Source organism: Tiliqua scincoides, chromosome 7 (assembly GCF_035046505.1).
Source record: "Tiliqua scincoides isolate rTilSci1 chromosome 7, rTilSci1.hap2, whole genome shotgun sequence".
Lineage (NCBI taxonomy): Eukaryota > Metazoa > Chordata > Lepidosauria > Squamata > Scincidae > Tiliqua > Tiliqua scincoides.
In genome coordinates, this window is record NC_089827.1 from 12,770,055 (window position 1) to 12,797,004 (window position 26,950).

General features: G+C 41.7%; 1 protein-coding gene across 2 annotated transcripts in view; it reads right to left on the reverse strand.

The window, feature by feature from the left end:
- The window catches only part of MET (MET proto-oncogene, receptor tyrosine kinase), a 126,829-nt gene that overhangs the window by 66,952 nt on the left and 32,927 nt on the right, over window positions 1-26,950 (reverse strand). For both annotated transcript variants that reach the window (XM_066633804.1, XM_066633805.1), the window contains one exon: window positions 20,202-21,423. In XM_066633804.1, the coding sequence (XP_066489901.1) occupies window positions 20,202-21,407 (1,206 nt within the window). In that variant the 5' untranslated portion in view covers window positions 21,408-21,423. The remainder of the gene's footprint in view (window positions 1-20,201; window positions 21,424-26,950) is intronic.

Below are 26,950 nucleotides of genomic sequence, written 5' to 3' on the forward strand. Positions count from 1 at the left end.
GCTAAACAGATCTCAGCATTACTGTGAACATAAAAAGAACCCTGCTGGATCAGGCCAAAGGCCCATCTAGTCCTGTATTGCACAGTGGCCCGCCAGATGCCTCAGGGAGCACACAAAACAACAAAATATGCGCATCCTGTTGCCTCTTCCTTACATCTGGCATCCTGAGGCAGCCTACTTTTAAAATCAGGGGGTTACACATATCCATCATGGCCTGTACCCTGTGTTGGACTTTTCCTGCAAAAATCTGTCCAGTTCCCTTTAGAAGGCATCTAGGCCAGATGCCATCACCACATCCTGTGGCAAGGAGTTACACAGATTAATCACATGCTGGAAAAAAAATATTTTCTTTTGTCTTTTTCTAAATCTCCCAACACTCAATTTTAGTGGGTGTCCCCTGGTTCTGATGCTGTGAAAGAGGGAAAAGAACACCCCTCTATCCACTTAATATATCCCCTGCATAATTTTGTACGTCTCAGTCTCGTCACACCTCAGGTTCCTTTTTTCTAGACTGAAGAGCCCCAAAAGTTTCCTTATAAGCCTTTCTTTATAAGGGAGGTGCCCCAGCTCAGTAATAATTTTGGTCGACTCTTTTCTGCATGTTTTCTAGTTCCATTATATCCTTTTTGAGATGTGGCGACCAGAACTGTACACAATACTCCAGATGTGGCCTTACCTTCAACCTGTACAATGGCATTATAATTTTTGTGGTTATGCTATGGCCATGTGCTATGCAACTAGTACAGTTGCACAGGATTGTCTTAGGAAAATAACTGTTGCACTAACCACTTTTCTTTCATTCCACTCTTAAACAGAAGTGTAATCTGTTATATGATAACCTGCACAGTACTTATGTATACATAAACAGCAGTGGAGAACACAAATTAATTCCAATTTAAGGGAAAAGGCAAAACACACACACGCACTTAAGAGACTAATAAATGTCATTAAAAAGGTACAAGGTAACAGGGCAGATTTTATCTGGCACAAAAAATAAAACACAGAAGTGAAGGTGCCATGTACATACATCCTAACATGTATTAGGATGGAGTACAACAACATGGGTGAAAGAACCCCCCCCCCTCTCTCTGGTGACCATCTGCTAGGCTTCTGAAGAAAGATACCATCCCACCAAGAATGGGATCTTTCAGGAAGATCTCAGTAGGCAGGCAGGTTCTTTGAATAACCTGGGCTCAGATACTTTACAGCAAGGGTGTCAAACATAAGGCCCAGGGGCCGGATGCGGCCCGCAGAAGCTTTTTATTTGGCCCTCAGGCTCTCAGCTGCTGAGCAGTGCTGAGGTGTTACTGCTGAAAGGGCAGCCTGCAGGAAAATTGGGCTCTCCCATATCTTGAAATATGATAAAGATTTGCGTGTTTTCTCTTCTGTCATTTGCAGCTAATGAATTTCTAAGTGAGAAGTGCTTATTTTTGGTTATGACCTGTTTAATGACATTACTTTCTGCCTAATGATATCCCTTCCGGCCCTCAGCAGGCATCATGAATGCCATTCAGCCCTCGGCATGAAATGAGTTTGACACCCCTGCTTTACAGCTTTAAAGATCAGGACCATGACCTTAAATTGGAACTGGTGACAGATTGGTAGTTAGCATAATATACTTCTTCAATCTGAATTGGAAATCTGGATACTGTATTTTGAACCAAATACAGGTTGGGCATCATTTATCTGGAATTCTGAAATACAGAATATTCCGCAATATGAAACTTTGAGTGCCAACATGACTTTTTTGCCTAAAGAAATAAAATTGTAAACTGTGTTTCATGCACAAACCTTGTTTCATGCACAAAATTATTTAAAATATTGTATAAAATTACCTTCAGGCTATGTGTATAAGGGGTATATGCAACATACCCTTTATACCCATTTTCACTTCTTTCAAATCAAGAAATCTGTAAAAAAATAAAATCATTTTCAAACACCTCTACTGATTACAGTAACTGAGCCCAGAAACTTTATAAAATGAGCAAAAATATCTTAAGAACCTGTGTTGTTCAGCTCATTTTCAGCAATTTTCGCATAATGGAGTAGATGGACAATTACCAGTAGCTTTGCAATTTTAGCTTTGGGCCAACAAACAGTACGGGGGGCCCCATATCCATGGATCCTGTATCCGCAGATTGGGTTTATATGAGACATATAAATACAGATGTGCCCCCTATCCATGGGGGTTCTGTTCCAGAACTCCCTGCAGATAGTTGAAACTGCGGATACAGGCAAACGCCCATCCCTATGGTCTGGGGAGTCTCCCCCCTCTCCAAAGGTAAGGGGAGCTCTCCTTGCCTCTGGAGAGGAGTTTGAGCTCAGTAGAGGCCAAGGACACCAGCCCCTGGCCTCTGCCTGGGATCAGACTGAGCTCTACAATATAAAAAATGCAACTTCCGGTTTCACAGAAAAACTGGAATGCCTTAATGCCCTGGAAGGTTTCCCCTGGCCTCCTAATATAAGACTCAGACATCCCGCTTCCCCTCCCCTTGTCTCTGAAACAGGAGGCAGCCCCCCCCCCCGGACTACGGGGATGGGTATTTGCCTGTACCTGCGGTCTCAGCTATCCACAGGGGGTTCCAGAACAGAACCCCCCTCCATGGATAAGGGGGCACACCTGAATTTATATGTCTCATTTGTACTTATCCATTTTACTTTAATTACAATAACAAACTTAGAGGGTCTTGTGTTGTCAAGAAAGAAAAGAATAGTGAAGCCAAGTAAATTTAATTAGGCCAAGAATATTTTGACCTCCCATTGCTTAAAATCCATGTTGCCAATGCTGTTTTACATTATCATGGCTATTACCATAATAGATTATTTGTTCATTTTTAATTCACTAATTCATTGACATGCATCTCTTTCTTTTAGACTCACTCCCTCAATAGTACACTACGAATCAGTCATTAGAAAAAGAGCACATTCATGTTATATTGACAATTCAATGGTAATCTATTAACAGAGAATTCAGTTACTATTGATGCCGCATCTTCCATCCAGATAATAAACAGGGACCCTTTTGATCTCTATAAGCAATTTAATATTGGAAAGTATATGATATGCTTTGTTCCAGAATTTGTAATGGAGCAATACACAATGAAACAAACATAGCAAAACTGTAGCTATCTAAAATATCAGTTCTCAACACAAATCACAACCCCAGTGCAGGCGTCCGCATTTTTTGCTTTTGGGACGCTACCCCGTTAAGGAGGACAGCGACCTCACTGGGGTTCTATAGCTGCTGTTGGTATGGCACTTTTGGTTTTTGCTGCCACTGCCCCCAAAAGAGGTTTTTTGTTGTTGTTTTTACTTGTGTTTGGCGGTAGCAGTGAAACCTGAAAGTGCCATACTAACGGCAGCTTCAGGACTCCAATTGGGTCGCTATCTTCCTTAAGGTGGTAGCGCTCCATTGAAAGTTGGGAACCACTTTTCTAAAAACCACTACTATGCTAATTTTTCTTCAGCTATTTACTTTAAAAATTTCTTTTAAAATGAAGATAGATTTTGTTATGACTGAATGGTTCCTGAAGAAGCAAATGTAGATCTATAGTATTTCTGGCATTTGCAAAGAGACTTTTAACAGCAAGTCAGAAAGAGGACAATAAAGATTTTGTCATTTCAAGTTTCAACTTGAATGCAGGTTTTGTAGATATTTTTCCATTAGCCTTGCCTCAACTTGTAACAGTGCAAGGTGACATCACAACATCAGAATTCTAGAAATATAAAGTTATCAAGCTATGGGCTATATTTTTTGCAATAGATACTTAATACAGCTATGTATTAAATTCTATCTCAGACAACGGTATTTGATAGCATCACATATTATCAATTTCAAGGACAGGGATTGTCAACCTTTTTCATCTCACGGCACACTAACAAGGCACTAAAATGGTCAAGGCACAGCACCAGTTTTTTGACAAGGCATAACATGCTGTCAGTGGGGGGTTCACATCCCCCAAAGGCCCTACTTATAAATAACTGGTCGCCATATCTAAAAAAAGACATAGTGGAAATGGAAAAGGTGCAAAAGAGAGCGACTAAGATGATTACGGGGCTGGGGCACCTTCCTTATGAGGAAAGGCTACGGTGTTTGGGCCTCTTCAGCCTAGAAAAGAGGCGCCTGAGGGGGGACATGATTGAGACATACAAAATTATGCAGGGGATGGACAGAGTGGATAGGGAGATGCTCTTTACACTCTCACATAACACCAGAACCAAGGGACATTCACTAAAATTGAGTGTTGGGAGAGTTAGAACAGACAAAAAAAATATTTCTTTACTCAGCGTGTGGTTGGTCTGTGGAACTCCTTGCCACAGGATGTGGTGCTGGCGTCTAGCCTGGACGCCTTTAAAAGGGGATTGGACAAGTTTCTGGAGGAAAAATCCATTACGGGGTACAAGCCATGATGTGTGCGCAACCTCCTGATTTTAGAAATGGGCTATGTCAGAATGCCAGATGCAAGTGAGGGCACCAGGATGAGGTCTCTTGTTATCTGGTGTGCTCCCTGGGGCATTTGGTGGGCCGCTGTGAGATACAGGAAGGTGGACTAGATGGGCCTATGGCCTGATCCAGTGCGGCTGTTCTTATGTTCTTAACTCTCACCTGTGGCACACCAATGTGCCGTGGCACACTGGTTGAAAATAGCTGCTGTAGCGATCTGAGCTTCTGGTCGAAACCTTCCCAGGACAGCCTTTCTTACAAGTACTCTGAAATTTCCTCCCCTCCTGCTGCCTACTGTTCTGAGTCACAGGTTTCCCAAAGGGACAGGTTATGCAGGAGGCTACTACAACCTCTTTGAAAGAGTTATCTGTTCAGCCATCACGGTTTAACTCCAAGTAGATTAGGACATGATTGATACTATACTCATTAAGTGGTCTTCCACACCTATCAGAATATATGGGGGGGGGGCGGCTTGTTAATACTGTCCTCTTGTTTATAGCCCAGGTGTTAAGTCAATGATGTATTAGAGGTAAATTTCATTGAGGTGGCTCAAAAGTAATGCCTAGAGAAGTTCCCTAATAATGATAATGATCAAGGAGGAAGCACTACACTAATAATGTATCAAGTATAAGGCAACCTACCACAGATAATAACTATTGCTTAATTTTTAAAATTCTTTTCTGGCTTAAACTCTCAGGGATATGGTTCACTTCCCCTCTTCCCCTCAGTCTCTCTAAACTATTCATCTGGCTGACAATATGGAAAATGCCCAATTATCTTTGGATTAAATGTTCATAACCCCAGTGCCAAATTCCTGTGACAAATCCCACAAATATTGTAATTCAGAGAGGCCCCTACTGGAACGTGGCTTGGTTTTACTACTTTCCTTTTTGTACACAAGTGATAGCAGAAAGTCTATTTGTGACTCATTAAGAAAATGTTTTATCTGATGTGGGTCTAGATTGGAATGGGATGAGGTATAGGCAGATACATTTAATCCACGTCCAAACTGGATGTGAAATTAAAAATTGCACTTTGCTCATAGAAAAGTTTGTGGCTAGCTGGAATTCACTGTGGATCAAGTCTTCATGATACATGTCTCCAAATTTTTGTTTTCAATTTAGAGGTCATTTCAAGCTCTGGTCTACATCTATTTTATAAGAATATCCTGCTCTTTTTGCAAGGAGTCCAGAGCACTAACCTCTCTGTTGAGATAAGCTAGACTAAGAGATAACAATTTTCTTGCCTAAAACAACTGCTGAGACCACAGCTAAGTTCATAGAGAATTTAGCTTTTTCTCACATCTAAACCCTGCACACTAACCACAACATCCTATTTTACAGAAATTCAGTCTATCATATAGGACTGTCCCTACAGAGAACCTGATCTTACATTGTGATAATGCTGAAATCCTTAATAAAGCGCGCTCTCTCTCTCTCTCTCTCTCTCTCATATACACATACACTCACACAGAGTGCAAAATCTGTAACATGAAATAGTGGCTTTGTGTTTTTTCAATAGTGGCTGGAGGATATTGCAGTTGGGATCAGAACCAGTGGTTCTGCCCTAATTCCCCCCCCCCCAGGCACTACATCATGAACAAACCCGGAAGCCATTACTGCATATTGCACAATATCTAGTTTGAGCCTTACTCTTTACATGAATACATTCATGGCAGATAAGGCACAAGGAGAAAAAAAAGTAGCTGTATGTTGCATGAGATGAGTTTAGGTTTAGCGGAGGTCAGCACAGAACAAGATTTATGCTGTCTTCAGACTGCTTTGCAAACAGCTTTAGGAGGTCAAACTGATAAATGAAACAGGTCTGATGCATGGCATTTTATCCTTAGAGCAAAACTTTTTTTCCCTGCAACTTACAGCCTAATCCAATGGACGGGTTATGCTGGCAGAACACATGTTGTGCCAGTATAACATGCTTTGTGACACCACTGGAGATTGCGGCTGTTGCAAGCAGCCAGGTACGTGTGAAGCTGGACCAAGGATGCCTGCTAATGCAGGTAAGGTCGCATCGGGATCGGGAGGCAGGGAGGGAAGGATGGGTGGGCAGAACAAGGAGGAGCTGGGGTAGAAAGCAGATCATGCCCAGGAAGTGGGCAGGTTAGGTGGAAGCGAAACCAGTCGAATAGTACTAACGTGGACTTACACCAATGATATTGCTGCACATTTCCAAGTTGACCCATGGCAGCAGCTGGGGCTTACCCTGGGGCAAGAGAACACTAATTCCCTTCCCCCACAGAGGCCTCAACATACTGAAACTCCCTCATGGGATACAGCAGGTGCCATGTTGGCACCACTGCACCACCACGCGGGGAGTTACAGTGGATTGAGTTATCAATCCTGCAACTTAATTAGTCAAATTGTTGGCCTAATAGCACACAGCTGTGATTGTTTTGTATGTTTGTCAAAGTGATTGAGAACGGGTTCTATGCAATACTCCTTCATTTCTACATAAGAATATCTGAGAAACCTTACCTGACATAACTCTTCATCATATTTTTATGCTTCTCTTCCTCCAAGTAGCTCAGAGTTGTGTACATGGTTCCCCTTCCCCCTCCCCAATGCACACAATCCTATAGGTAGGTAAGGCTGAGAGACAGTGACTGGTCCAAGATCACTCAGTGATTTCGACTTTGTGATTTCAGCTTGGTAGTCCCAATCCAACATTAACTATTACACCACACTGGCTCTCAGTTTATGAACATATCTAGAAAAACCTAGAGTTCAAAATAAGCTTTCCAAAATTCAATAGGTGTTTCTGAAAAGCACTTGACATGGATTTTAATAGACATTAAAACCCCAAACTCTGAAATCAATGGACGTAATGGTTAAAACTGGAGCAGTGGTATCAGGTATACATTTTGCCTTAAATATTAAGTGTTTCCGGAAATATTCCATCAGTTGATTCTATTTACTGATAAAACAGGAAAAATGATTCTTCTAGCAGCGCATTACGTAAGGTAAAGAGAGACAAATGTTGATGTAATTAGCTAATACAAATTTAAAACATTACACATTTTCTTGTCAAAGACCATTCGTAGTATTATTCACTTTTGATATTGATTACCACTGCATCAGTTCTTGTAATCTGGTTAGTGCATTAGCACTAAGTAAATACTATTGATTCAGATACAGATATAATGGACTCATGCACTTTGTATTTTGCCCATTTCCTCTGTATTATGTTTTAAAACATAAGCACACAGTTCACCAAGACTAAAGGATGCTAACTGCTGAAAACATCAAATATTGGGAAATTTTTCTTACTACTTATGGGTCTAAACAGCATGTGGGGTCAATAAGCATCCCCCCCCCCGAGAAATAAGTCTCGAGAAATATTTCATTTGTTGCTTCAATAACAGCATCACAGAAATTGTAATGATATTGACTACACCCAAAAGTGAAGACAATGCAAGTTTTCAAGCTGATGCAGCGTAAGTCAAAATTAGTAAAAACTCTAGAACAGTGGTCTTCAATGTTTTTCATGCCATGACCCCAATATATACATACATTTCTTTTATTTAAAATATTTTTATTCCACCTTTCCTCTATTGGAGCAGATGCCCAAGGCAGCTCGCAATTTATAGATAAAATATACAACATATAAAAACAATGAATAAAATCAGAAAAAATAAAACCAATTAGAGGATGGCTAAACTATTTACACTCAAGGATCTGCTATAGGGGCACAGGAGGCAGACAACCCATCACCCAAACACCAGACAAAACAAAAAGGTTTTGAGCCCTTGCCAATACGCCATGAGGGAGGAGATAGATCTTAATTCCCCTGTACAGGTAAGGAGTTGTGGCACCACTATCAAGAAGGCTTGCCCCCGAATCGCCATCCCCCTAATCTGGGAGAAAGGTGGCACTTGCAGGAAAGTCCCCTCAGATGACCTAAGAGAGTCTAAATTAATGAAGTATGAGACTGGAGAGCTTACAGTCGATCCATTCCCCATCCCAGGACCCTCTCTTTCCCCCTCCAACCCGTCACTGCCTACTCCCTGCCCCATGACACTCTCCTGGCACTGTTCACTCTAACAGAATATTCTTATTAGAAAGAACAGGAAAAGTTGCCATGAATCCTGACAGTAGTGAAAGCTATTTTAGCACAATTGCTAAGAATATGAACAGGACAGGGACACAATCTTCTGCTACCTGAAGGGGTACATCAGATGCTTCCTCCTTTACCCAGTGATGCTCTAGTCCAGGGGTCTCCAAACCCCAGCCCAGGGGCCAGAGGCGGCCCACGGCAAGCTTCTATCTGGCCCGCAGTCATCCTCTTGTCCCCTGAAAGCCTCTGGCCCACTTGGCCGAATGTGACAGGAACTATGCTCTGGTTGTGTCTGGAGGGTGTTCTAAGGGCCAGAGAGGCTGAATGAATGAGCCCATTCATTCATTTATTCACTCATCTAAGTTCTGTCTCTTATTTATATGATGCAGCCCTCTGGCCAAAAAGTTTGGAGACCCCTGCTCTAGTCCAGTGCTCTTCAACCTTTTTCGTTCCCATACATTGCCGCTACCCCACAACTGAGGCTTCATGACCCCACTGAGGTCCCAACCCCAAGGTTGAAGAACACCGCTGTAGAACACTCAAGCATGTCTGTTTTAGTTATTAAGAATGTATCTACAGTAATACCTCCAACAAGACAGAAAGCCAAGCACTGTTTGAAATAGCATTATAGGAGACAAGGCAGGAAACTGTCAATCAACTCAGGACAAGGAGAACTGTAGCAAAACAGCAATAAAAGAAGCAGTTTTATTGGAGACACTACTGTATACCACTTGTCAACAAGAATGTTCACAAAACAGTTTACAGAGCAAAATAAATAGTTTCCTGTCTCATAAGGGCTCACAAGTAAAAGATGCAAAAGCAAGCCACCAGAAGGACACTATGCTGAATTTAGTTTTATCATAAATAGCTCCTACAGCAAGGGAAGGTTTAGCAAGTAATATTTCCTCATATTTCCTCATCTCACCGGGTAGATGGGACTCGTCAGCCTGGGAAGGCAGCTCATCTGAGAGAAGGAAAACTCTGATCCCAAACCTCCACTGCCTTGTGGCTACATCCAGTTATGAAAAAGGCTTCAGGAGTCAACCTCGAGGCAAAATCAGGAGCCGGAGTCCCTGAGGCAGTTCAGGGCTGAACACAATCACGTTCTGGCAACTCCTGCGACGCCGCTGGAACCAACCGTATTGGCCTCTGCCTTTCCATTGGACCATTTCAGTGACATGGAGAGGGGGTATTTACTGCATGGGTAACAGCCTATCCTCCATACCTACTTTACCCAGGCTTCACGCACTGGAGAGGACACTCTGTTCTAGAACCACCATTCAGAGCGTGACACCATAGCCTTCCGAGACTGAAGGATGCCAACAAAAATTTCCTCATAGTCAAAAATCAAGTGACTCTTGCTAGATGCAATGGCACAGAATTTGAGGAGGGGGAGGACTCAACAAAAACCACCAAAAAATGGAGGGAATGATTAAAGAACTACTCTAAAGTAGAGCGTAATTCACATAAATAGACACATGGCTTGGTTGCCAACTCTTGAAATGAAATATCCTTCTACTTTGACAAGTTACAGCAAAGTCAAGCGGCAGAAGCAACGGAAAACACTTTGTTCATCCAAAGTGCATGCAAAAGTACAACTACTGCATGTCCCTACAACTCCCTGGCCACCAAGAAACACCAACCACATTCAATATCATTTCACCATAGTTTGCGCTAACACACTTCAGGGTAAAGTTAAGTCACAAACACACACAAATCCTAAAACATGGTTTGCGTGCTATGTTCGAACTGACATTTGCATTCACAAAAAACCTGCCATATAAAGTATTTTCTATGTGGCTGCTTATTTCTATGAATTACTAGGCCCAAGGAGTTTCCCCAATGGTTAAAGGGTATTCTTCCAAAGGACAGGGCAAACAAAAGCTCAGGAGGCAGGGAAACAGAGATCAATGTATGAAGACTGGCATAACTGATAGAACAACAATGGAAATCCAATATAAAAGACAAAAGCCTGCACTTGGGACACAAAGTTGTGAACAAAACAGATGACTTTTGTTTAGTGCAGTAACTGTACAGGTGGACCCTCTTTATATGTGGATTCAGAACCTGCGGGTCTGACTCAACACAGGTTCCGAACCTGATCTCCTGGACATGTCCGGATGTGTTCGCTGGTCACGTCTGGGAGGCTGAGGACTGCAGAGGCCACATGCGGCCTCAGAACACCTCTGGATAAAAGCAAAGAACCTACAGGACCCAACCCATGGATTTGCTTATCCATGGGTTTTGGTATCTGTTGGGAGTCTGGTAACAGATTCCCCATGGATACCAATGGCCAACTTACATTTGCTTTGAGTGTCTCCCCCCCTCCCCAAGAACCCAGGTCCCTAACACTCCACTGGGACTTCATAATGGGAAATGTACTGTACCTTCTACACAATTTAACTCCCCAAGAAACACACACCATATTTGGCTATATTCTTTTGGCTTTTGTGCCATTCATTTTGGAACAGTAAAGATTCTCACATACAATTTCGTATTCTATTGTGAACACAATATGAATAAATGGGGAAACCACATGTACTTTCTCCTCTGACTCTTATTAAAAGTATTTGGCAACATACTGTTCCTACTTGCAATGTGCATCGACTTCCTTTAAGGTGTGTTTAAACTATGCCACATCAACCACTCATGATCAGGAGACTTAATACCTTTTAATCCTGCCAAAAATGTGTAATAAAAAAAAAAGATTATAGTTACAAAGCCTTGGAGTTATTTGTCACTGTTTATTTTATTAAATATTACTAGACATATCCTAAAGATAACAGATCAATAAAGGTCTTTGTGGTTTCCTGATTGAAGACTGCAATTATTTTCTCCCATTACACAATAAGGATAACCCAATTTTGCCTTATCTATCATCTTCATAAAAAAAAAACAAAAAACCTGTGTTTTCCTTTCAGGGGGCTTCTTGCCTTCATTTCACATTCCTAAATCTTTTTCTTCCCTATCTGCATCTTCACTTGATGGTAATAGTGGCCCGTTTATCATGCCATGACAGAATGATAAAGTTTGTGGCGAACAGAGAGTAAAATCCAAGTTCTTTCTATGAGCTTTTTCAAACCATGATTTACTAAACAGTTTGATTTTTTTAATGTTTTGCCACAATTAACTATTATCAAGAAAACTGCCCAGCCCTAACAGAGAAAGCCTTATAAGATTCCAACTGTTTCTACTTTGAACTGCCTAGTGTTGAATAATCTGCAACAATCATTATCACAGACTTGAAAAACCCATGCCGAAAATGACTAAAATTGAATCTGTGCCCAGGCCATTGCATTCAGCCTCCCCACTGTGATTGTGGCAGTGAAAATGCCAGAGGAATGATTCAGAAGCTGCCAGGATTGTTTGCTAGCTATCTCTTAGTTTCGGTGAAACTACTTTAAAGTAATTTCTTCTTTTTTTCCCCCCAGGTACTGTTTGGATCTCTTTTCTCTTCTAACTGAGGTCAATCAAATTGCCAAAGGGCAAAATTCAGGAGTGTTTTCACTTCAAAGCCCCCACTGAAATTGATGGAGGACTATGCCATAGAAGTTCTTAGCAGATTGCACCCATTGTTGTGGACATTGCAAGACTGGTTTCTTCAAAAGCAAGATTAGTTCCTTTAAAGCCTTGTTTTATACCAATATCTTTTTCAACTGAACCTCTAATTTCTACGCTTATTTTTACAAACGATTTACTCCAACTTTTCAACAAAGCTCCAAAGCAATTCACAAAATACATTAAACATAATACAGTGGTGTGATCAAAGAGACACACACAGAGAACAGACTAATAAAAACAGCAGAAGCCTAAAAGAGGAGGCAAAAACTACAGGAGCAGCTCTTGGTTACAATCCACAACTGCATAACTTCTAATACAACATAATTCTTAGACCTACAGTATACCTACAGTACAGAAAAACCAAGGTGCAGTAGCGCAAAACGGTAGCGGGAGGCAAAATGTACAGCAGTTGCCACAACATGTTAGGTAAGCTGCCCCTCCCCCCACTCACCTTATGAGCGATTCTGGGTATTGATGGCAACATGCAGGAGACACCATTTGGTTCAGCGAGTGCCTGCATGTTGCTGATGCTGGTTGGAATGGCTCTGATGGCAAGTGGGATGGGCCACTTACACAGTGCATTGCGGCACCTGCAGTACTTACCATTTTGTCACCCCTCTAGCTAAGCTACAGGCAAGGTAAGCTTTCCTAAGGATGGAGTTCACCAGATGCCCTATGGTTGCTTTTTGCTTAATTAGAGATGCAACTGATTTTTAAGTATCATACTTTGAAGTGCATTTAGCCAAATATCTATTTACAGGTGGGACCTTGGTATCCACTGATTTGGTATCCACTGATTTAACTCACCACTGATACCCAGGTCCACCTTTAAATGCCTTGTAATAAAGAAAAAAGCAACAAAATCCAATTTCCTATCTTTGTGCTGTTATATAATTATAATTTCATTCCCTTAGATTCCATTATTCACCCCATCTAGTAGCTGAATGCAGTATAGTGTCTATACCAGGGGTGTCCAAAGTTTTTGGCAGGAGGGCCACATCAGCTCTCTGACACTATGTCCGGGGCCGGGGTAAAAAAAGAATTAATTTAAATTTAAAATTTGAATAAATTTACATAAGTTTACATAAATGAATATATTAAAGATGAACTTATATGAATGAATGAAGGTCTTGCAATAGCTCAAGGCCTATACAAGGCCTTGCACAAAGCAAGGTTGGCATTTTCTTTGCTGCCGCTACTGCATCACAGACATGAAAAAGCAAGCAGTGGCGGGAGCCCTCATCCCACAGCTCAAGCGAAAGGCCAAACAGTCGCCCTCACTTTGAGAGTAGTTGCGTCGGGCCAGTGCAGGCTCCAACAAATCTCCGGAGGGCTAGAGGCTCATCGGAGACTGGGCGTTCCCTGAGGACTGCATTGAGAGGCCTTGAGGGCTGCAACTGGCCCCAGGGCCGGGGTTTGGGCACCCCTGGTCTATATCAATGCTTTCGGGACCACAACAGTAGAACAATAAACCTGGAAATGAGTCTTTAAAGATTTTTTTTCCACTGGTATCCACTTTAAAAAAAAATCCACTCGGGGTTCCGAAACAGAAACACCATGGATAACGAGGCACGATCTGTACTATATTCACTGTAGGTCTTTTTTCCATTGATTTAAAAGTGGCAAAAGAAAAAAATTCATAGCTCATTGGGCTGTATCCGAAGGGGACACATAGAAGGGTATGTGTGGATGTGACAATCCCTGCCCTCCTTGGCGTGATAGCTCCTCTCTTGTTTGAGGATTGGAGGACTCTTCAGGGCAGAATTCTGTGGGGTAGAAATGACGCCAAGGTTATGGGGAGTAAGAGATGCACAGTGATCACAGTCCTCCCACCTGTGCATTAGAAGTCTAGAATATGACTCATTCTTATTTAACTCATCTAAGGTTAAGTTAGATCAAAACCAGAACAATGAGGACTATTCAGAACACTGGGGTAACTTTTGGCACAGCAATCCATGAGAAATTTAGCTTATCCTATTCCTGTGACTTCACTGATCAACATCTGAGTGCAAATAAATGATGTGAACATTGGGGTTACCTAGAAAACAAAGCCGCTTGTGTAAGAGTCTTCCTTACTGCTTGTAGGAGTCTTGCTGCTCAAAGAAATTACACCTGCTCCTGTATTAGGGATATTTTATGTTGGTATAGTTCTATCAAAGCTGGACATAATTTTTTTTTAATTCTGTCAAATTAAGTTATAGGAACCAAAAACAGTAGAATTCATAGATTCAAAACAATGTATTTAAAGAACAAGCATTCCACACAATTTGAGATGTGCTCTTCACCAGGGCATAGAATTTTTAAAAATCCTATAAAATAGGATTACAAAGCTTCTGGAAAGGTCTATGGGCATTCCAGTTCTTAATAACTGTCCAGTTCCGATTCTACATTTTTAAAAAATCCTTTCCAAATAGGTGCTACCTTTCAGTTTTGCTAGAAAACAAACTACGTCAAATTATATTTGACACTTATTATATTATCTACTTCTGAATATAACATGTATCCAGCAAAAAATGAAATTCAGCAGGTTCATCTGATGCTTGGTGTTTTCATGGAGGAGTATTACCTCCATGTCAAATCATGCCTCCTTTACACTGTGCAATTGTTCTGTACATTTAGCGCTGCTCTCCCTGGTTAACGGGAGGGGGAGCTGGTTGGACCAAAGAAATATTGTTGTTAACAACACCCTTCTGTATTTAAATTGGGCACCTAAGAGTCAAACTTTACAGAAAAGGCAGGAGTTGTCCTGTACCTGGGGGGATGCACTCCTGCCTGCCCCCTGCCCCCACAGATATAGAAAACTGTGGATACAGAGGCACCCTATCTCCAAGGCTCCCTATCTACATCCTCAGGCTGTATAAATCCCAAATAATTGGACCATAGGCCAAGGGACAGCTATAGACTCTGAATGTGGAATTCAAGTTGAGTCAAATCTGAGTGACCTTGTTTGCAAAGTGCTTTGCAAAACCATCACAATGGATGTTAGAAGAATTTCCCCGATCCTCCTGCAGCATTATAAACAACAGGTCACAACGGCAGCAGCAATGCAGCAGACAAGAAAAACGAATCAGTGGCGCAGAATAGGCACTGAGTTCTAGTCTTGCCTGAATTCATCCAAATTTGTCCTGGGTCTTCCTCCAGTGCCTCTCTAGATGTCTGCTGAAACTTGTTATTGCCTGGAGTTCCTCCGTAAACAAAAAAGCCAACTGGACTCTGAAGTCTAGCTGAGATCACACAGGAGCAAATTACTTTTAATATAACCATTAATTCAACAACAAAGTTCTCCTGTGATGAATTTCTGTGATGAAAAGAGACAGAGCATGAACGCACACTTCTTTTGGAAAAGAGTAGTAATGGAAGCATAGCTGTGCGCCACTTAATGGCGATTTGTTCTCCTATCCCTGTTGTTATGCGATTAGGTCATTAAGTGAACATTCAGTCCAATCTATTGTCTTTGTTGTGTAAACAGACATTCCCTGCCAGACACTAGTTGGCTGCACAGGCTACTGGAGATAGATTGCCTCTTCTTTGCATTAAGAGCCTCACTGTTGTATAAACAGACACTGCTGCAGGCTATGGGAGACGCGATTGCCTCATTAAGAGCATCTATATTGTGCTTTTACTACCATCATATATGTGGTCTGTCGTTAAGCAAACGGTTGTTAAGCGGCGCATGCATGTATTCACATTTTGTTCCCTCTGCAGTTCACCTTTATCAGTATTATGCATCAAAAGTCAGAAAGTCATCCCACCCTTATGATATTTCTTGAAATTATGTGCAATGCTTTCAGCTTCCCACATGTATTCATCACCAGTATGCAAAGCGTTGGTTGACTACAGACCAGTTGAAACATTTTCTCAGTAAGTGGAAATTAACTAGTGGTTCAGTCAATACTTTAATTAGATGCTTTGGAAAGAAGCAATTGTATGAAGCAATTCTGGATGAGTTAAAACAATTGGGCGGGGGGGGGGGAAGAGAGTGAGGCTACAATCCTATCCACACTTTCCTGGGAGTAAGCCCCATTGACTACAATGGGATTTACCTCTGAGTAGACATGCATAAGCTTGGGCTCAGAGACACATAAGACTTAGAACCAAAAGAGAGAACCCAAATGCTAATCTGCAATTATGAAAGGAAACAGTTCTAAAAACAAAATGTATGATGTTTCTAGAATGAAAAATGAAATAAGGAAATTAAACCGAGGGAAAAGAAGCATTTTGAGCTAAGCACTAAAGAAGATAGCTGGAGTTGCTATCTGTCACACTAAAAATAATATCCTGAGAAGTGTGAAGACAAATGGTTTGGTCTTTAAAAAACTAAAAAAAAATGTCTTAAGAGCCACTAGCTACAATCTAAAAGCCATTTAAACTGAAGCACTTCAGTTTAAGCTATTCTTCTGAAAGGGAATAAACTGGCTTAATTTCAAAGACTTGTACGTACCTGGTTGTTGATTAAACTGAAAGGTTGTGCAATGAATAGAAACACCTACTCAAAAAAAGCCTCGTTTGACACTAATTAGCTTTGGACAAGAAGTTCTAAACAGTCCTCTAGTCTGGAATGTGTCCCCACCACTGTCAATTTCCAACACAGCAATTTCCACTGCTACTCAGAATCAGAATTTGTGCAAGTTTAATAGGTTTGTAATTTACCTTACCTAAGATTGATCTTTCAGTATATATACATTTTGGCTTTTCCCTTTTCCACCCTTGAGAACTCTGTGACCATAACAGAGCCAGCATGGTGCAGCGGTTACACTCTCAGAGGTGGAGCTCTTCCTTTGCCAGTAACCCAGTGATACTGGGCCAGTAACCATATCTTGGCCAAACCACTTGGTTCTCAAACTGTGGGGGTCACAATCCAAATTCTGGTGGGTTGCGGGGTTGGCGCTACCAAGAAGCCACAAGGCACCCCAGAATGCTTTGTGGCTTCCAGATAGTTCTGGCATGTGACTCACTTCACTGGCCATGTCACACTCCAGAATGCCTTGCAGACTTGAATTCTGGGGCACAACCCAGAAGCCACAAGGCATTCTGCGGCACAATGCAACCATCACTCCGACAAAGTGAGCCATGGTAGTACAAAAAATTAGAGAACCGCTCACCTAACCTATCTGACAGGGTTGTTGTGAGGATGGGGAAGATCTTGTCTGCTACTTTGAATTCCTGAAGGAGAACAGAAATATTAGCCACCACCATCACAATTTCCATATCCACAATCCAGTTTGCATGTATATTTACATACAAATTCAAGCCATGATCAAGAGACATGTTTTAGGGCTTGGGGGCACACACTGTGCCTTCTGGCTCTCAAACAGCTTGCTCTCCTCCATATAAGAAGATATCCTCCCCAAAATCTGACAAAGAATATCTTAGGAAGGGGATCTGCTCTTTGAATGGGAAAATACCATACAGAAAGACCTCAACATGCAGCTATCCAGATCAATTTAAGATCATGCACATTGGGGCAAAAAATCAAAACTTCACATATAGACTGATGGGTTCTGAGCTGTCTGTGACAGATCAGGAGAGAGATCTTGGGGGGGTGGTAGACAGGTCAATGAAAGTGTCGACCCAGTGTGTGGCAGCAGTAAAGAAGGCCAATTCTATGCTTGGGATCATTAGAAAAGGTATTGAGAACAAAACAGCTAACTTTATAATGCCGTTGTACAAATTGATGGTAAGGCCACACCCGGAGTATTGTGTCCAGTTCTGGTCGCCGCATCTCAAAAAAGACATAGTGGAAATGGAAAAGGTGCAAAAGAGAGCGACTAAGATGATTACTGGGCTGGGGCACCTTCCTTATGAGGAAAGGCTACGGCGTTTGGCCCTCTTCAGCCTAGAAAAGAGACGCCTGAGGGGGGACATGATTGAGACATACAAAATTATGCAGGGGATGGACAGAATGGATAAAGAGATACTCTTTACACTCTCACATAACACCAGAACCAGGGGACATCCACTAAAATTGAGTGTTGGGAGAGTTAGAACATACAAAAGAAAATATTTCTTTACTCAGCGTGTGGTTGGTCTGTGGAACTCCTTGCCACAGGATGTGGTGATGGCATCTGGCCTGGACGCCTTTAAAAGGGGATTCGACAAGTTTCTGGAGGAAAAATCCATTATGGGTTACAAGCCATGATGTGTATGTGCAACCTCCTGATTTTAGAAATGGGCTATGTCAGAATGCCAGATGCAAGGGAGGGCACCAGGATGAGGTCTCTTGTTATCTGGTGTGCTCCCTGGGGCATTTGGTGGGCCGCTGTGAGATACAGGAAGCTGGACTAGATGGGCCTATGGCCTGATCCAGTGGGGCTGTTCTTATGTTCTTAATTTATCAAGATCTCCTGTGCGTGCATGTGGCCCCTTGATTTCAAGGAGTGAGGAGACCAGAACTACTCTGCGTATGCAAAGCAACACGTGAAATTGGTCCACTTGCAGAAATGAATAAAGACCTTCTTGGAAAAGTACTTCTGTGCACATCTCTACTCCTCCCTATTCCTGCAGCAAACTACTAAGTTGAGTGGATTTGTCTACCTGAAAACCTACCATGTGGGGAAAGTGATAAGGGACTTTACAAGGGTTGAGATAGGTTTGCCAAAATGTATTTTTGGAATCAATCGGTGACATCCTCATACACTAAACAATACAAAAGGCTGATGTCGGAATAGAAATTCATTGGTTGATTCTGTTACTGGTCAAAAGAAGCATGACACAAGAGACTTGGGATCAAGATCTGCCTCACAATTTTTATTAGGAACTCCCCACAGCTGCTCTGAAGATCAGGCAGTAGCTTATCCTAACCCTTACCTCCCTTAACCCTTCCCTGATCAAAATGATTCCCTCCCAAATTGCTGTTAACTCTGCAAAAGGTTGGGGAGAGGATACAAGTGCAGATACTATAGTCACCTACAACTCCACCCCACTCAGTTTGTGCATTTGGAAATAACCAAACAGAACTGCAAATTTACGCAAGTCTCTAGAATTTTCCTTACAATAAAACTGACTCTGTAAGCAGCCACCTGGGAAAAAAAACAAACTCCCTATTATTCAAGGAACAAAGAAGCATGAAACATTGTGAATATTCCTTCCTCCACAATCCATTTTTTTCCAGTTATTTCAACTGCTGTAGAAAATTACATAATGTATCAGTTTTATAAGACACACTTGGGAAAAAATTAAGTTGTTTATACATGGAAAAAATGTGGCTATTTTCAGAGGTACATATGGGTTGAGTCCTTAGATATAAAATGACTTCAGCATGACTTATTCTACATCACATCATTCGCAGTGTTGATAGCTGCAGAGGAATGATGTAATGCAACCAAGTAAATGCCTTGAATTTGGATCTCAGTAGTTTCAGGAGAACTGTTCCAATTTAAGGATTGCCTTGCCACTTGAGAATAAATATGAAAACATACATCTCCCGTACCTGAGATTTTCACTAGCTTCCAATTTGTTTCTGGGCAGAATTTCAAGTGCTTCTTTGGACCTATAAAGCCCTGTTTGTTCGGGACACAAAATCTGAAGGACTGGTGTTTCCCATATGAACCTTCCCTTCTAGCTCATCTTTAAGCAGAGCTTTTAAACAGTAATTAATATCCAGTAGACATAACTGTTTCTTATTGGTAACTATACAGTTTCATCAGATTTTAATTTGTTCTTTTATTGCTGACATTTTAATTGAGTGCAGTAAGTATTTTAATGGAAAGGCAAGTTACAAATCTTTTAAATAAATGTGGTCCAGTGTGAAAGCGGCATCGTGTTGGGTTCATGTAAGACTTGTCTTCATGGGAATTTCAACTCTACATGTTTTATCCCCTTAAGCCCCCTCTGTGACTTCCACATTCGATTTACAGGAACAGCTTCTTACCAAAGATGAATCATCATTGGCTGTAACCAGCACTAATTGTTATTTATTTAGACGGACAGCTTAAATAATTTGCAACAATTGGCCCTGGACTTCAGCCAAAATGGGAGCCCTGAAAATACTTAGTACTCACAGCTGAAATCAATGGGACTATGCACTGAATAATGGAATATTCAATATGGATGAGACTAGAGAAGGGTAGGGTAATCAGCTGATTCAAGCAGTTAATTAGCAAAACTTAACACCATGCTCACTTACCCTGTTTGAACAGTACTTGCTGTCCTTCCTGTACAGATGCTGAAGGCATTTCATATTTTGTCTGTCTACAATCTTGCCAAAGAATTCATTGATGGTTTTGATGGAAACTGCACAAACAGCAGATCTAGGAGTTGGATCCAGGGAGTCTGGTTTACTTTGGGCAAATGCACCAAAGAGAACATCATCATTCACATCAAGACCCATTTCCTGGGCTAAGGTTGCACCTGGTTTACCAACATATGCAGCCTGCAAAAGATTAAATATGTCATTTGACTGCTTGGTAGACCTCTTCCTACGTTTTTCTGTGTACATGCACTCAAGGGGCATTTCCATGTACGATCGCAACTCGGAATCAAAAGAACAGAAGCGTATGATCCTTGTGTGAAAAGCCTGGGAGTCCAGCGATTCTCTCTGGACAGCTAGAAAGTACACAAAATTGTCCTTTTCAAATGCATGAATATATTTAACAGGATAGGAATCCCTGAATTGCAGAAGGACATCAATATATGAGTGAGCTGTAAGAAACTCAAATCCATCCAGAGTTTCTTTCAATCTACGAACTGATATTGAGTGCAACAAAGGGTTTTGCTGAATTGAGTTGTTGATAGTATTCCCAACATAGAAATACACAAATCTATCCTTTTGTGTTACTAGAACTTTGGTTCCCAAGGGGCTTACAACACAGTCAGGACACTGGCTCGATTCTTCATCCATGTGCTTCGGGTACATACACACCACATCATGTCCAATGTCGGCGGGACTATCAGGGTCAAGGACATGGCGCCGGCAAGTTCCTTTTGCTGTACTGCCGCAGCTGATGAGTTGATCTTCGTAGTATGTTTCTAAAAGCAGGGCCATGTTGATGTTATCCTTCCAAACATTACCGGATGTATTTCCTTTAGGTTTACAATCTTCGCAGGGAGCGCAGTCTGGATTCTCCAACACTGGTCCGGTCTTGTACATAAATACGCTGTGAAGGCTTTCGTTTAGCACATAGATTTTATTTACTGCTCCTACGTAGATGTGGTGTCTGTACAGAACTATATTCTGTATTGGGGTTGCTGCTGTGAAATTCTGGAGCTCATACTTGATGTTCAGATTCATCTCTGGCCTTGAGCCGGCTTCTTTACATTTACCATTGCTCTTCGGTACCACCATCAACAGAAATACAATAATCCCAGAAGCGGATGTAGCAAAAGACTTCATCACCGCAGTTTTTATCCTGTCGAAACACATTTTAAGAAATGTTAATAATTTCACACAACTGGTACATCAGCAAATAAAAATTTACATAAACATACTAAGGCTTTCATGGCCTTTTCATTGTTTCAACACAGTACCCATGTTGAAACAATAGAAGTTTTCAGGATAAATGATGTGGTCTGAATTATGCGAAGAACCTCAAAGTGATTCCTAAACAAGAAAACTAGAAGCTGAAAACAAAACTGATTTTTTTTTTTAAAACTGCATCCCCTTCAACATGTTCCACCACTACCTGATGTGCGCAAGAAAGGGCCTACTTTGTGGCAGCACCCAAGTAGTACCAAATCCTCCCCCAGGAAGCAATATCAACACCATCTTTATTGCTAAAACTCTCCTCTTTTGCATAACTTTGGACCCATAAAGTTGTTCTGATATTCCCACGAATGCCATTGTTGGCAACCTTCGGTCTCGAAAGACTATGGTATCGCACTCTGAATGGTGGTTCTGGAACAGCGTCTAGTGTGGCTGAAAAGGCCGATTCGGGAGTGACAATCCTTTCCACATCAGGAGCAGGTGCAGTCTGTCCCTGGTCTGTCTTCCTGGCTATGGGCCTTCCTTCTTTGCCTCTTTGCCTCAGACTGTTGGCCAAGTGTCTCTTCAAACTGGGAAAGGCCATGCTGCACAGCCTGCCTCCAAGCGGGCCGTCCAGAGGCCAGGGTTTCCCACCTGTTGAGGTCTGCTCCTAAGGACTTCAGATCCCTCTTGCAGATGTCCTTGTATCGCAGCTGTGGTCTACCTGTAGGGCGCTTTCCTTGCACGAGTTCTCCATGCATTTTTTTTTATTTTAACAGAATTTATTTTTGCTGGCAGCTGCTTTAGACACTTGCTTGATGGGCGGGGAAAGTGTGAGTTATAAATCTTTTTAATATTTTATTAATTTTATAAAGAAAAGTTATAACTTCCCCCTCTGGCAAAGAACCTTTTTTTTTTTAAAGAATACTTTCTTTGTGAATTTGCTGCGGGTAGGGAAATCTATTCTTAGTTCTCAGTCATTCCCAGTGTATTCAGGGATATCATTATTCCACTATCTGAGTAATGTGTATTTCATATATTTTCCTTATTGACTTTTTTAAAAGATTAATTAGATCTGCTTTTTAAAAATCCCCACAGCAATAAGTCACTAGGGAAGCCTTTAGAATGCTTGTGCAGGCAAACCAACTGTTTCAAACAAAGGACAAATTAGGCTCAAAAAAGGGTCTATTCTAGCACATTTGTTCCTTTTTATTCATTTTTTGATGTGGTTTTCCAAATTCAAAGACTCATGACTGATGTGATATTTAAAACTCTGACATGACCCATAAACCAACTGTGGTTCAATAAGCGGTTTGTACCAGTTTTCAACATTATTAAGTCACACCAAACATTGTTCCATTGATACTTAAGCACAGTTGCTGAGCTAAATTTAGCTTCCTTAAGAGGAAAACAATTAAAACAGTCTAAAAGCAATAGGACCATATGCTGTTTACAGGATTTTGCAGAAAATTATTATTTGGCTACAGATGAATAGTATTGTTATAAATATACAAATGTTCACAAGAGCAAGCTCTTAAGTATTGTCGGTATCTAGAAATTTTTGAAAAGTCTTTAACAAAAAAATAATTATAATAGATAGCTAATCAGTGTTGGCATAAAATTAAAAACTGGTTGAGATCCAAAGAGATGGGCCAGTGGGTGCTTGCACAAGTGAAAAGTACTTCTACTCATGGGGGGGGAAGTAGCTGATCTCTGTCAAATCCCTCACCGCAACCACAACATACTGCAAGCTAGTTCAGATGGGGTGTTCACCAACAGAGTGATGGAAAGTATTCAGATAGAACTAACTCCACCCACAGTTATTTGGATCCAAAACACAGATTTTTAAAATTAAAACATTCTTTTGTATTGGATGGCTTGTAACAAAACACAAAAATAATTGACCTAGGTCGGTAAATATTTTATCTCTTTTCTCCGTGGCTTAGAGTACAATCCTAGATCGCCTTGGGCCAGGTAAGTCCCTTGCATCGGCCCGGGAGAGTCGCAAGTATGCCATAAGGTACGCTTGAACCTCCTTGAGAGTCAGGGAGCCCAGGGCAGGGACGCGTGCCAGCCTCCCTGCGCCACTTCCTGGACTTCAGGCAGCGAGTTGTGCCAGCGGAAGGCAGCCAGCACAGGGGGGTTGGGAAGAGGGTGGAATGAAAGCATTTGGGAGTAGGGCAGGTGGTAGATGGGCTGGTGGGAGGACCAGTCCCAAGATGGGGGCAGTACCAGGATCTGGCACTTAGGCCAGAACCTAACCCCCCCCCCCAAGCAGCCCGGCCTTACACCTGGCTGCTCGGATCTTTAGGTGGCACAGATCCAAGTAGGCCTCATAGGTGCAACTGCCATGCAACACGGGATAAGGGGAATGAATTCCCCTTACTCCAAGTTGCACTGTGACCCAGCCCAGCCCTGCTGTGGTTGGAGCGCAGGCCAACTGGCCTGCCTGCTCCAGGACATGTTAGGACTGGGCTGTTATCTGCATAGATAGGAAATTCTGCAGAAGCAAACAATGTTGAGTCTTAAGCACATTATGAATTCTGAAAAGCAGGCAAAACTGTAAGGTAGAGAAGAAAGAGAGAAGAAAGAAAAAAAGACTGTCAAACTCTAAGCATTTTTTATAACTCAGGATAGATATCACAGTGACCTATCAGAACAAATTCTTTCCATTCACTCAGAATTCAGAAAGTGTTAGAACCAAAGAATCAACACACTGATCCAACATCAGGGATGGGGGTCATAGCTCAGCGGTACAACAAGCTTTGAATGCAGAAAGTACTGTAGAAGGTAGTATCATATGTTCTCTCAGTTGTACCTCCTAACTAGATCCATTATTAGTTATTCAAATAGCACTTTCAGGTTACTTGGTCACAAATATCCCAATGTGCAATGCAATGTGACAAACCACATTGCAATCTGCAATGCAATCCTAACCACACTTTCCTGAGAGTGAGCCCCATTGAACAAAATAGGACTTACTTCTGAGTAGACCTGGTTAGGATTGTGCCCTAAGAGGCTCAGGGAAGATGGGAGGGTTTTTTTGAGTGCTCAAGCAGCACATACTGGAGCTCATACTGCTGCTTGTTGCATTGCTGGTCTCGCTACTAGGTGGTGGGTTCTGGGGGTCCTATGCATACCACTTGACCCCATCTCAAGTACCACTGGTAGTTCGAGTGCCACTGGTTGAGAAACACTGAGCTAGAATAAAATATGGCAGCTCAGCACTGGTTCTTCAATTTAGCAAACTTACCGAAGATCATCATAAACCTCAAATATGAATAAGTTCTTTGAAATCGTAGATGAGACACATTCATGTTTAGTGTTCAGATGAATCAGATCAATTGTCTACATATATACTTTTCTAGTTTTTGTTCAGCATAAAACCACTAAAAAGAACTGAAACAGCAATGACAAGAGTCGATGCAATAACAAGTTGAAAACTGAACACATACAGTCATCAGCAAATCTGTTTTTGGACAACATGATCTCAGTTGTCTCATGAGCACTGATCTTGCATTTTAAGAGAAAGGCTTTACAAGCCACCACAAGTGTGGTCAGCAATGACAGGTCATACTGTTGAAGGAGCAAATGAAGTAGTGTGGTTGGGAGGTTAATGGGACTTGCACAGCCTGACTCATTACTGCAAGTGTGATTTTAAGGCCTTTTCACTTGTAAGCATGATTCCTGCCAACTGACCCTTTACATAGTCACAGCGGTATTAGTGCAGCTCCTTTCTGTTCCAAACAGGTTATGTGGATTGTGACAAATTTTTAACCCCACACAAACTCAGCTGTCTTTCTGTAGTATTAAGGCACTCCTTAGAAAAGTCTGTCCAACTTTATTTTGGAAACCTTGGAGGAAGAAGGATCCTACAACCTTCCCAGCCACTTTATGCTGCTAAACAGCATTTAACAACAAATTCAGACATTACTGAAAATACATACAGTGCAGGACTTGAGGTACATAATCAGGGATGCTCTTAACATAGTCTTAACCCCATATACCTTAAGAAAGGGCTGGGGCAAGAACCCCCTGGTGCATGATTCAGCATGCCAAATGCTGCCCCCCTTACCCAATGATAGCCTCTGCTCCTCCCACTCTCCAATGTTCTCAATGAGTATCTCCTCCACTCAACACTTCTTCTCTCTTCCCCTCCTCCTTTTCCAGTTCAGGGAACAGAAGCAATAGAGGCAAGTATGTGAACAGAGATAGACATCTGCTATTGATCTGCTGCCTGAGATGTCTGCTTCAGATTGCTTCATAGATGGGATGGCCCTGGTCTTGAATATTTAAAAAAACAAAACAGAAAACTATCTGTACATTAGGAGGCAGTGAAATATAGGTAGGTCCTCCTTATCAGTGAATTTTGGACCCACCACAGGTCCCAAACAGGAAGGCTGACCTGAACCTCCCAGATGCATCCAGGAGGTGGTCTGAGGCCTGGGGAGGCCACATGTTGCCTCCCCAGGCCTCAGACCACCACCAGGAGTGGATGCCAGCCACGACTATGGATTCAATTATCCATGGTTCTCTGCATCCCCGGGAGTTCTGGAAACAGAACCCCCAGAAATGCTGAAGCTCAGACCACATACAGTTCCCCAGCCTGCATTACGGTTCCTTAAAGTAGAACGGTAGTAGTAGTAGTAGTAGTAGTAGTAGTAGTAGTAGTAGTAGTAGTAACGGAACATGGTGCTAAGGAGATTGTGGAAACATCACACTATATCCTTTCTCTGGACATTTGAACAGAATCATTTTCTTCTTGCATGATTATCAGAGAGAAGATCAATCATTTATTACTTGTAGAACCACTCAACAAGGAATAAAAAGCAGTAGGACAAGGTAGAGATGATGTTCCTGCAAGGTTTTCGATTCCCTACTGGGCAAAAGTGGTTCAGACATGCTTGCACACGCTGGCAGAGAAGTTTACACAAGACACATTTTAAAATAAAAATTACCCCAGGCTAAAAATAGAGAGTCATGATATCTGAATCACCATCAAGCATGCCTGTTAGCCTACATAAAGTGTGTTTCACCCAATTACTTAGCAAATATTAAGACTATGAATATGCTTGCAGTTTGTAGGATTTATTAAAATTGCCTGAGGTGGTGCAATCTTCATGCAATTCCTGTATTGGCTTCCCCCCCCCCCCCCGGGAGACATTTCCACATGAATCTGGCAATCCACATTATACATTTCTCCAATATCTGTCTTCATGCACTATTTCAGACTCTGAGACAAACCCCTTCTTTAATGGCACAAAATGCAGAATCATCAGCTTCCATGCCAAGATCAAACGTATATGTAAGATAATGTTTAAGAGGTTGTACAGTTTTAAGACTGTCAATGCCAAAATGCAGTGCAAATCAAATTATACATGCAAAAGAACTACTCTACCAAGGGTCCACTCCTATCCAACTTTCCAGCGTCAATGCAGCCACAATGCAGCCCCCCATGTAAGGGAACAAATGTT